The sequence below is a fragment of the Tamandua tetradactyla genome, chromosome 11 (assembly GCF_023851605.1).
Source record: "Tamandua tetradactyla isolate mTamTet1 chromosome 11, mTamTet1.pri, whole genome shotgun sequence".
Taxonomy (NCBI): Eukaryota; Metazoa; Chordata; class Mammalia; order Pilosa; family Myrmecophagidae; genus Tamandua; species Tamandua tetradactyla.
The window spans coordinates 77,235,323-77,248,193 of record NC_135337.1 but is presented as its reverse complement, the minus strand read 5'-3'; the positions used below and the strand labels follow the sequence as shown (position 1 = coordinate 77,248,193).

General features: G+C 46.8%; 1 protein-coding gene across 3 annotated transcripts in view; it reads right to left on the bottom strand.

Annotated features, from left to right (window-relative positions):
- Window positions 1–12,871, bottom strand: part of PLIN3 (perilipin 3) — a 32,225-nt gene that overhangs the window by 18,361 nt on the left and 993 nt on the right. For all 3 annotated transcript variants that reach the window (XM_077121073.1, XM_077121074.1, XM_077121071.1), the window contains exons 2-4: window positions 9,963–10,057; window positions 2,528–2,726; window positions 2,202–2,284 (exon numbers count right to left, since the gene is read on the bottom strand). In XM_077121073.1, the coding sequence (XP_076977188.1) occupies window positions 2,202–2,284; window positions 2,528–2,726; window positions 9,963–10,028 (348 nt within the window). In that variant the 5' untranslated portion in view covers window positions 10,029–10,057. The remainder of the gene's footprint in view (window positions 1–2,201; window positions 2,285–2,527; window positions 2,727–9,962; window positions 10,058–12,871) is intronic.

The following is a 12,871-nucleotide window of genomic DNA, read 5'->3' as shown; positions in this document are numbered from 1 at the left end:
CCCGCCCAGTGCCTGCTATTTTAGAATCTAAGTTCATGTACAGGTTTCTCCGAAAACCAAACCTGGCCTCACTCCTCTCTTTCGTGCCAGCATCCCTCTGAATACCCAGCCATCTCGTATCCACAGGAATTAGTCCTTTTTCTTTTTGAGGGGTGGGTGGTTGCAGTTGTCGGGGCTCAACATCAGCACTAAACTAACTGCGGCCAGTGGGACTACCCAGCTCACGCTGGCCCAGATTCGAATCCCAGCTCTAGAGGGAGGGATTCGAGGGGAAGACAAAAATCTCAACGGGGTACAGAGCCAAGAGCTGGGGACGAGTGCTCGGGCCGGCCACTCTGTTGGGTGACCTTGGAAAGCTGTACCCTGAGCTCATCCTATCTATAAATGGAAAGAATGCTTGCCTCGTGTCTCATCTGCAGGGATGGGGAGAGAACACAGGTGCCCAGGCCTTGGGTGGTGGCTCACGGGTGATGTTTCTCCTTTTTTCCATGAGCTCAGCAGTTTCCAGCCTCCAGCCAACCCCAAGCTGGGGGCCCTTGCTGGGGTTCCAGTCCTACTCTCCAGGTCCCCGGCTGAGACCATTTCTGCACAAATGGGATGGGGCCAAACCCTGAGGATGAAATGTATCCAATGGATGCAGCATTTATATCACAGTTCCTGGTACACAGTAGGGACTTAATGGCCAGTACGTGAATAAGCCACCAACAGGGCGTATTCGGTGGGGGCTGGCTTGTCCCACCGAAGCAACTATTCTGGAAGCAATTATTTCTGGTGGGAGAAAACTCAGTTCCAAGCGTAAGCCTCTGGAGCACGGGCTCCCAGGCGAGAGGAAAAATTAAATACACAAATACTACATAAGCACCTATTATGTGGCAAGACGCCGGACGCCGGGCTCTATGACAAAGCAACTAAACAGCCGGTTTGGTTCCTGATGGAGCTGACATACAGCTGTGGGAGAGAGACACGAAGCAGTGAAGTAGGCTGCTAGCTGACATGTTTGTCTTTGTCTTTAAATGATGTAATGTGTACATGAATGTTCCTACAGCATGATACACGATAGTGAAAAAGCAGGAAACCACCAAAACATCCCTCAGCTGTGGAAGACATCAACAAGATGGGGTCTAGCCATACGATGGGATATTATTCAGCCGTGAAGGGAATGAAGTTCTGATGCTACAACAATGTGGCTGAACCTAGGACAGCCCATGTTGAGTGGAATAACCCAGTTACAAAAGGGCACATACTGCCTCATTCTGCTGATATGAAAAGTGTCCAGAACAGACCCATCTACGGAAAAAGGAAGGCTTTGCTGGACTTTGGGATGTGACAGCTAAGGGGTGTGGGGTTTCTTTCCGGGGTGATGAAAATGTTCTAAAATTAATTATGGTGATGGGGGCACAAACCTGTGGCTATAAAAGTCGCTAAACTGTAGACTCTATTTGGGTAAATCGGATGGTATGTGAATTATATCTCATAAAGCTGCTAAGCTAAAACAACAACAACAACAACAAAAAACAACCTGTGTGCTAGAGCTGCACTGTCCAATATAGGAGAGTCCCAGCCACGGCCTGAGGACCCAAGAGCCACACGTACTTGGGGGCTACCATAAGACGGTGCTGACACAGACCATCAAGCATCATTCCAAAAAGTTCTACTGCACACTGCTGAGCTGGAAGGACCTTCCTTCTTTGGGAAGGGAAGGCGTGTGGTGCAAGCAGACCTGAAAGGCTGGTCCTCAAAGAAGGGATAGTAAGTGCAAAGATCCTGAGGTAGGACAGGGAACTGGCAGGTGCATTATATTTCATTCTTACAGCTCCCCACTATGAAAGTTTGCTGAAGGCAAGGAGCCTGTTTCTAGCACCCTCTGTCCTCAGGATGGAAACTGTATCTGGTGCACATGGGCTAAGATGTTACTGGACAACGATGAGGGAGGCTGGTACAGCCGGTGTGAAAAAAGTGAGGTGGGTGATGAGGTAGGGACAGATGGCAGGTGCGGGGTGCCCCAGGTGCAGGGCGTGTGTTTAGCGGATTCCTCTGGCTGCCAGCAGAGGGTAGTTTTGGGGTGTGGGCGCACAGGAAAGGCACCTGAAAGGAAGCTGTCCCCACATCTCCACCAACAAAACGGGGAGTAGCAGACTCCACGATCTGCCTCTCGGCTAGGTCCCCGGGGTGGGAGGGCCCTCTGGGCGAGTGCCCCTTACCTGCTCTCTCGGCTTCTGGAGGACGGGCAGGTTCTCCTCCAGCTTGTCCAGCCCCTTGTGGGCGTATTCGCTGGCTGAGGCAACTGCAGGGGACGATGGGACAGTCAGAAATGCGATGGCTGCTGCCCCATTCCCGCCCCCACAGAGCGCACACATCACTGGAGAGGGGTGCCCCGGAATCGAGTCGGCCAAGGCTGGTTTGGGGACCAGGCGGGGCGGGGGGTGGGGGTGGTTAGGGCAGACCCCCCCCCCCTTCCTGTCCTACCAAGTGCCAAGATAGCTGGAGGGTGGCGGTGGAGGTGGGGTCCCGATCTTGGGGCACTCACTCTGGGGCTCCAGCTTGGAGAGGATGGGCTGTGCCCCACTGACGGCGGCTGCCGTGAGTGTCCTCACGCCCTTCTCGGCCGCGGTGCAGACAGTCTTGATGTGGGGGTGACTCTCCTTGGTGGAGGCGTACGCGGCTGCCACCATGTCGCACGTGGAGCTGACCAAGGGCAAGTTGGCCACACGCTCCACCACGCCGGGCTGGGGACAGGAAGAGAAGATGCTTGGAAGGGGGGAAGGGAATTACATGGAACCTTGGGTAGGGCTGCTCAGCCCGAACCCCCCCACCCCTGCTTCCAGGAGACTGCCGCAACCAGGAATTTCAGTTCTCTTGCCCCCATTCGGAGTCTCGTTCGTGTGAATGTGATCTTAACATCTGCTGCCCACCGGAAAGTGACACCAGACAAGCTCCACCCTTCCTACCCCAGAGCCAACAACAGCCCTAGGGCCCAGTTGCATTCATCGCCCCTTCTTCTGTTACTATTTCTTCTACCAGCGTTGAGAGGCAACCCACATACTATAAAACTTGCCCTAGTACGGACATTTGCACACCAATGTTTACAGCAGCATAATTTACAATTGCCAAGAGATGGAAACAGCCCAAATGTCCATCAACAGAGGAGTGGCTCAACAACCTGTGGTATGTATATATACAATGGAATATTATGCAGCTGTAAGAAAGAATAAAGTTTTGAAGTATGTAACAACATGGATAGACCTTAAGGACATTATGCTGAGTGAGATTAGCCAGAAACAAAAGGACAAATACTGTATGGTCTCACTGATATGAACTGACATTAATGAATGAACTTGGAGAATTTCAGTTAAGAACAGAGACAAACGGGAGATAGAAATAAGGTAGATATTGGGTAACTGGAACTGAAGGGATATAGATTGTGCAACAGGACTGACTGTAAAAACTCAGAAATGGACAGCACAATTCTACCTAACTGTAATACAACTATATTAAAACACTGAATGAGGCTGAATGTGAGAATGATAGAGGGAGAAGGGCTGGGGGCACAAAGGAAATCAGAAGGAAAGATAGATGATATAGACTGAGATGGTTTAATATAGGAATGCCTAGAGTGTATAGTGATAGTGTCTAAATGTACAAATTTAAAAATGCTTTTGCATGAGGAAGAACAAAGGAATGTCAACACGACAGGGTGCTGAAAACAGATGGTAATTAATATTTTAACTTATGTGTGAGACTAAAGCAAAAAATGTTTATTTGGTACAAATTTATATTTTGACTAATGCAGTTCCTAATATAACTTAGTGGACAGCTTAACTGTACACCATAAGTACATGGAACCTTGAGTAGGGCATGAGGTTTTGTAGGTTTGTCCAGAGTGATGCCCCGATAAATCCCAGAGTGATTTGGACAGTGAATAAAAAAGTATTTGCAAAGTCTCCTTTGGGGAATGGTGAGAAAGGGGGAAAATTTAACTTCCCCAAGTTGAATTCTTGATATTCTCACAAGCAGTGGGGACAACCAAAGCAATTGGCCGAGCCCTCAATCTTGGGGTTTGTTCACATGAAACTTAACCCCACAAAGAATAAGTCTACTTAAAATTTAGGTCTAAGAGTCACTCCCAAGAGAGCCTCTTTTTTGCTCAGATGTGGCCTCTCTCTCTAGCCAACATGACCAGCAGTCTCAGCACCCTCCCCCTCTCTGCAAGGGACATGACTCCCAGGGGTGTGGACCTTCCTGGCAACGTGGGACAGAGATCCTGGAATGAGCTGAGAATCAGCATCAAGGGATTGAGAAAAACCCTAGAATGAGCTGAGAATTAACATCAAGGGATTGAGAGAACCTTTCGACCAAAGGGGGAAGAGTGAAATGAGACTAAGTGTCAATGGCTGAGAGATTCCAGAGTCGAGAGGTTATCCTGGAGGTTATTCTTATGCATTAAGTAGATATCACCTTGTTGTTCAAGATGTAGTGAAGAGGCTGGAGGGAACTGCCTGAAAATGTAGAGCTGTGTTCCAGTAGCCATGTTTCTTGATGATGATTGAACAATGATATAGCTTTCACAATGAGACTCAGTGAATGTGAAAACCTTGTATCTGATGCTCCTTTTAGCTACTATATCAACAGAAGAGTAGAACATATGGAATAAAAAATAAATAATAGGGGGAACAAATGTTAAAATAAATTTAGTTTGAAATGCTAGTGGTAAATGAAAGTGAGGGGTAAGGGGTTGGTATGTATAATCTTTTTTTTCTCTTTTATCGTTTTCTTTCTTTTTCTGTTGTCTTTTTATTTCTTTTTCTAAATCGATGCAAATGTTCTAAGAAATGATGACTATGCAACTATGTGATGATATTAAGAATCACTGATTATATATGTAGAATGGAATGGTATCTTAATGTTTTGTTAATTTTTTTTAAATAACAAAAAAAAAGTTAAAAAAAAAAATTAGTCCTAAGAGTCACCCCCAAGAGAACCTCTTTTGTTGCTCAGATGTGGCCTCTCTCTCCAGCCAACACAACAAGCAAACTCACCGCCCTTCCCCCGTCTACTGGGACATGACTCCCAGGGGTGTGGACCTTCCTGGCAACATGGGACAGCAATCCTAGAATGAGCTGAGACTCAGCATCAAGGGATTGAGAAAACCTTCTCAAGTGAAAGGAGGAAGAAAGAAATGAGACTAAGTGTCAGTGGCTGAGAGATTTCAAATAGAGTCGCGAGGTTATCCTGGAGGTTATTCTTACACATTAAATAGATATCACCTTTTTAGTTAAGGTGTAATGGAGAGGCTGGAGGGAACTGCCTGAAAATGCAGAGCTGTGTTCCAGGAGCCGTATTTCTTGAAGATGATTGTATAATGATATAGCTTTCACAATGTGACTGTGCAATTGTGAAAACCTTGTGTCTGATGCTCCTTTTATCTACTTTTTTGACAGACCCAGTAAAACATACTGATTAAAAATAAATAAATAATAGGGGGACCAAATGTTTAAATAAATTGAGTAGACTGAAATGCTAGGGATCAATGAAAGGGAGGGGTAAGGGGTATGGTATGTATGAATTTTTTTCTGTTTTCTTTTTATTTCTTTTTCTGAATTGATACAAATGTTCTAAGAAATGATCATGATGATGAATATTCAACTATGTGATGATATTGTGAATTACTGATTATATACGTAAAATGGAATGATCATATGGTAAGAATGTTATGTTTAAAAAGATTTAAAAATTAATAATAAAAAAAAACACTTGGCCTTGTAACGTGGGCAGATAGGAGGGTTTTAGTATATTCACAGAGCTGTGCAACCACCGCCATTGATTTTAGAACATTCTTGCCCCCGTATCAGAACAAAAAAACATCACTGGATGCCTTAGGGGTCCCTCCCCATTACCCTTTGTGCTGGTTTGAATCTGTTGTGTACCCCAGAAAAGCCAAGTTCTTTAATCTTCATTCGGTATTGTTGGGTGGGAGCTTTTTGATTGTTTCCATGGAGATGTGACCCACCCAATTGTGGGTGGTAACTTTTGATTAGGTGGTTTCCATGGAGATGTGTCTCCACCCTTTCAAGGTGGGGTTTCTTACCAAAGCCCTTTAAGAAAGGACAATTTTGGAAAAAAGCTTTAGAGCCAACAGAGGTCACATAGCCAGAGATCTTTGGAGATGCAGAAAGAAAACGCCTCCAGAGAAGCCTTATCAAATGAGGAGAGAAAGCTTGCAGATGTTGCCACGTGCCCTCCCAGCTGAGAGAAAAACCCTGAACTTCATCGTTTCTTATCTTTTCCTCGGTGCCTCTATTTGGACATTTTTGAGGCCTGAGAACTGTAAACTTGCAACTTAGTAAATCCCCCTTTGGAAGAGCCTTCCTTGTCTGGTATATCGTATTCCAGCAGCCTGCCAATTAGAACAGCCCCCTTCCCCCAGGTCCTAGGTGACCACTCATCTACTTTCAATCTCTACAGATTTGCCTATTCTGGAAGTTTCCAATGAACAGAATTGGGCAGCATGTGGTCTTTGGTGTCTTGCAGCCTTCACTGAGTTTCTATTTCAAGTTCATCCCATTGTCACATGTATCAGGTCTTCACTCCTTTTTGTGGCTGAACTCCACTCCAACACCTCCTCATTTCATCAATAAAGTTTTATCGGTGCACAGCCATCCCGCTTATGTATCGTGTATGTATGTGTGGCAGTTAGATTCAGTTGTCAACTTGGCCAGGTGAAGGCACCTAGTTCTATTGCTGTGGACATGAGCCAATGGTACGTGAACCTCATCTGTTGCTCTACATCTGCAGTCGGCTAGGAGGCGTGTCTGCTGCAATGAATGACGTTTGACTTAATTGGCTGGTGCTTAAATGAGAGAGCTCAAGGTAGCACAGCCCAAGCAGCTCAGCATTCCTCATCTCAGCACTCGCAGCTCAGCCCAGGCCTTTGGAGATGCAGAAAGAAATCACCCCGGGGAAAGTTGTTGGAACCCAGAGGCCTGGAGAGAAGGCCAGCAGAGATCACCCTGAGCCTTCCCATGTAAGAGAGAACCTCAGGTGAAAGTTAGCTGCCTTTCCTCTGAAGAACTAATGAAATAAATCTCCTTTTATTAAAAGCCAGTCCGTTCCTGGTGTGTTGCATCCTGGCAGCTAGCAAACTAGAACAATATGCTTTTGTGCCACAGCAGTAGATGTGAGCAGCTGTGACACAGACTGTGGGACCCAGAAAGCTGAAAATATGAACTCTCTGGTTCTTGACAGAGAAAGCTTGCTGACCCCTGACTTGACACCAAACACAGCATAAGATGGTGCTATCAGTTCAACCTGGGCAGGTGATTTTTACTTCTCTGGCCTCCCCTCCCCTGTTCTTCCCAGGGTGAGAGGATTACAAGGTTGTCTGAATTCAGCTCAGTCCAGCAGCCAGACACACAGATTCTCAATGCTTCATGCCTAGAAGATGTCCCTGTCACAGCTTCAATTTCTCCTGTCTGTCGATACAGGGTATGGTCCAACAGGTGCTAAGGAAGATGCGGATTCATTTGGGAGCTGCCCCAGAGCCAAACCCCTGCCCTTTCCCTGGACGAGCCACTGCCTTTCTGGGCCTCTTTCTTCCCATCCGTAAAATGGGAACGTCATTCCTGGCACAAGGGGGCTGTGAAGTTCAAGTTTGTGAAGTCACTGGCAGAACAATCAGCTCTCAGGCACCATTCCAAGGACTTCGGGTGTTGACTTCATGTGTCACCAGTCCTAAGAGACTCCTTATTCCAATTTTACAGAAAGGGAAACCGAGGCACACGTTCACTACCTAACTCACCGGAGGTCACAGAACCAGCAAGAGGCCTGAAAGCAGGTCGTTTCACCACAAGCCTTGTATGGTCTCTCCAGAAATTAATCACAAATTGACCATAAAACCTCCCCACCCCTCACCCCACCACCAGTTCTACTCACAGGAATCTACCCTAGAGGCAGGAAAGCACATCTACATGAAAAGTTCACAGCAACATTATTCATAATAGAGAAGAAGTGGAAACAGCCCACTCGCCCATCAGTAGATGTTGGCTATCCATACTCTGGAATATTCTTCAGCCACTTAAAGGAATGCAGTCTGGCACTCTTCAAAAAGTTTAACATAAAATTACGGTATGACCTGGCAATTTCACTTCTAGGTATCTACCTCCAAAAGACAAACAATAGGGACTCAAATGAATACTTGTGTGCCACATTTACCACGGCGTTACTCCTGAGAGCCAGAGGTGGAAGCAACCTGAGCGTCTACCGGTAGATGAAAGGATAAAAAAAATGCTGTTGCAACAGAATATCATTCAGCCTCAAAAAAAAAGTTCTGATATAAGCTGCAACATGGATGAACCTTGAACACATTACACTAAATTAAAGAAGTCAGTTAAAAAATATTCTGATTCCAAATAGGTAAATCCATAGAGACAAAGAAAGAAGGTCAGTGGTTGCCAGAGGCTGAGTACAAAGTTTCTTTTGAGGGAAGATGCAAAACTATTCTAAAAGTGTATGGAGGGTGCGCTGGTTTGGATTTGTTATAGACCCCAGAAAAGGCCGTGTTCTTTTAATCCATTTCTGTGGGTGCAGACCTGTTGTAGGTGGGACCTGTTCGTTAGGTTATTTCCATGTGACCCAGCCAATTCAAGGTGGGTCTTAATCCCATACTTGGGTCCTTCATGAGGCTAAAGGTCAGATTAAGCCCAAGAGAGCGTAGAAAGAAAAGCTCTGGAGATGCAAGCAAGGATCCCAGGAGCTGAAAGAGCCACTGAAGCCAGAACCTGAAAGCAGCAAAACCCAGAAGCGAAAGATCAGCAGACGCTGTCCTCGTGCCTTGCTATGTGAAAACCTGATGGAGGAACCCCAGATGCCAGCGGCCTGACTTCAGAGAAGGTATCATCCCGCTAATGTCTTCATTGGGATATCTGCATGGCCTCAGAACTGTAAATCTGTAAACGAATACATCCCCACTGGTAAAAGCCAGTCCGTTTCTGGCACGTTGCATTTTGGCTGCTTTAGCAAACCCAAACAGTGGGGACGGTTTCACAATGCAGAATATACTAAAAATCGTTGAATGGCATACTTTGAAAGGTATGTGACATACTTATCAATAATTTTGTTTTTGTTTTGTTTTATAAGAGAAGTTGTGGGTTCAGGGAACAATCATGCATAAAATACAAGATTTCCATATTTCACCCTATTATTTATACCTTACATTGGTATGGTGACTTTGTTACAATTAATGAGAGCACATTGTTATAACTGGACGATTAACTTTGATCTGTGGTTTAACTTGGGGTTCACTCGTTGCATTGTGCAGTTCCAGGGATCTTATTAAAGAATTTTTATTCTAGTACCAGGTATACAACCTAAATGTTCTCCCTTTTAACCACATTCAAATATATAATTCAGTGCTGGTAATTATGTTCACGAGGTCGTGCTACTGTCACCAAAACGTTTCCATTGTCCTAAATACAGACTCTGTACCTGTTTTTTTTTTTTGCATGTGCAAGCACTGGGAATCACACCCCGGTCTCTGGCACTGCAAGAGAATTCTGCCACTAGGCCACTGTCACACCACCTGAGACTCTGCACCTTTTAAGCCTTAACTAAAGCTGTAATTTTAAAGGTCCCTTTTCTTTTTTTAAAACTGGGGAGTGGAGGGAGGGCATGGGAATTGGCTTCCTGGAAGGAAGACCCCCAGCAAGAAGCTTCAGAGAGAGAGATGCTTTGGCTCCAGGGAGATGGGCAGTTTCAGAGTCCTGCCCCCCATTCCTCCCTTCCCCTCAAAGCCTCTGGTTGTCCCAGTTTCTCTGCAGAGGTCCAGACCACCAGGTACTGGTTTGTCCAACGGCTAGTTGTCTCCCATCCACTCACAAAGGGACCCCAGGCTCCCCGGTGCTGCGGGGAGAGCCCCATGGTGCAGGCAGCGCGGGGTGGAACTGCCCCAGCCCCCCTCTGTTTCTCACCTGCTGCACGGGTTCCCCTGAGGCCACCGGGGTGCTGCCTGTATCTTCCTTTTCGTTGGTAGACATGATTCCAGCAGCAGGCAGGCAGGCAGGCACTGTCATCAGAGGAAACAGTCAAGCTGGGAGCTGGGGAGCAGAGGGCGGGGCTCACAGCCACCCTCAGACACCCACTTCTTGGAGCCTGACCTCTCAAAGGTTAACATGTACAAAGGTTACTAGGGGATCTTGATAGAAAAACAGGTGATCGTTTAGGAGGTGCGGGGTGGGGCCTGAGACTCTGTATTTCATGGGACCACACATCCTGAGTGGGGGCAAGGTCTGGGGGCAGCCCTGGCAGGAACCCCCTGTATCAATACTCTGGGGAGAATAGTATGGGGGTAAAACCTCTGTGGAGAAGGCACAGCTGAGCCACCCAATGGCTATTACCAAAAAAATGGAAATTACCAGGTATTGGGCGAGGATGGGGAGAAAGAGCAACCCTCATGCGCCGGGGATGTGAAATGCGGCAGCCACCATGGAAAACAGTGTGGGGGGTTCTCAGAAAGATACAGAATTAGCACATGACCCAGCAATCCCACTTCTGCTACAGACCCAAAAGAATTGAAAGCAGGGACATTGACAGATTATTTGTATCCAGTGTTCATCAGAGCATGATTCACAAGTGCCAAAGGGCGGAAGCAACCCAAGGGTCCATGGACAGGTGAATGGAGAAACACAATGTATCCATCTAGACAATGGAATATTAATTCAGCACTAAAAAGGAATGGCATTCTGATTCATGCTACAAGACCGAAGAACTCTGAAGACATTGTATTGAGTGAAATAAACCAGGCACAAAAGGACATTGTATAATCTCACTGATACGAAATACCTAGAAAAAGCTGATACGGAGTATGCTGGTTTGGAACTGTTATGTACCCCAGAAATGACTGTGCTCTTTTAATTCACTTTTAATTCACTCCTGCAGGGCAGACCCATTGTGGGTGCGACCTTTTGATGATATTGTTTCCATGGAGATGTGACCCACCCAATTCAAGGTGGGTTTTAATCCTTTTATTGGAGTCCTCTATGAAGAGAATAAAAACAGAAAACACAGAGAGACAGAGATAGAGAGCACAGAGATGAAACCAAGTGAAGGACACAGAAAGAGAGAAATGTCCTGGAGATGCTAAGAGAAGACAGGCAGGACAACAGAGAGTTCAGACAGGGGTCCCCAGAGAAGCAAGCAAGGACACATGGACCCTGGGAATGAACGACCAGCAGATGCCTTCCGATGTGACACAGGAACCCCAGATGCCATCAGCCTTTCTTTAGAGAACATATCTTGTCAGTATGTTAAATTGGACATTTCCATGGCCTTAGAATTGTAACTTGTAGCTTAATAAATCCCCACTGAAAAAGCCAACCCATTTCTGGTATATCGTATTCCAGCAGCTTTAGCAAACCGAAACACATGGAGATTGGGGGGGGGGGGTGTGTAAAAATACACCACTGCCTCCGCAGGAGGGCAAATTGCCAGTAATTGCCAAATTTCCCTTTGACCCAGAAAGCTCACTTCAGGGAAGTTTTCACACTTGTATTGCCACCTGGGCAGAGGTGTGTATGCCAGCAGAAATAATCCCAAAGTCCAACCAAAGGGGACTGGAGAAAAGAGGTAAGAGCAGAGATTACAAGGCAGTAGTAAGAGCCAAAGGTGTTAACTAGGCTATATATATATATAAATATATATATATATATTTTTACTTGCATCTGCTGAGAATTTTTAAGGAGACACAGGACACTCTTAACAGTGGAAACCCTTCTGGGATGAGGACCAGAGAGCTGGTAGCAGGGGTGGAAAGGAGGCTTCTGACTTTTGAGCTAGCTGGATGATAATATCTACTTGAACGAAGTTGAGCTTTTTAAGTCAAGTTAGAGACACGGTGCCTGGACACGCCTGCAGATTAATAAAGACTCAGAGACGGGGAGGTGGGTCAAGGGAGGTTCCCCAAGTGAATCTAAGCCACACTGTAGCAGGTTGAGAGGGCAGCCACAAGTGTGCCCCACTGTCCTGGCCAGGTAAGATGAAGTGGGAACCTCATCGTTTGGACTAGATTCTTGGAGCAAAGCCAGAAGTTCCAGCTCTGCCTGGGCTGGCCTGAGTTGTCACGGACTTCTTCTATTCTGGACTCAGAGCCCTCATTTACAAAATGGCGAGAACAGTAGCATCGCAGAAAGGTTGGTCCCCTGGTGATTCTGGTGTGAAAGCATCTCCAACCAGGGGAAAGGGAGGCCCAACTTTGCTCCACTGCCCCCCCGCCTCCCAACAGAACCCAGAAAAATGACATTCCAAGAAAGCCAGTTGGAATCCTTGCTTTGCAGCAGGATCTGCCTTGGGAAAGCACAACCCTGGAAGCCTCGCCTGGGCCATCTGTAAAATGGAGTAACTTCGTAGCTCTGAGGCCTTGCACACGTGATAGCCTGGTATACAGGTGGTACACAATAAACAGAACCACTGCATTCCACTCTGGCTCCCAGGTACAAAGCGGTGAAGCCAGCCAAGAATGAGCTTCTTATTTGTTACGAAATTTGTTCTTCCACTCCCCTATACCCCCAGTTAGGAAGTTGGTCACCTGAGTTCGGTTGGGGCAGGTGCCAGGTGTACAGCCCAGCCCTGGCCTGACCTCCTTGGGCTGCTTGGATCTCGGGCAGCTCGGACACTTGTCCTTCCTCTCAGTCCCTCTGTTCACCATCCCGCCGGCCTCCCTGGAACCCGTTCACATCCTAGGGGCCATCACCCAGTTCACATCCTAGGGGCCGGTGACCCCCCTGCAGTTGACCCTAGCTGCCATAAGTGCTTGGCTGGAGCGGAAGGGACTCCCCCTCCCCCCAAGCCCAGTCCCCTGAGTCCCCACCAAGTCCACTTTCTC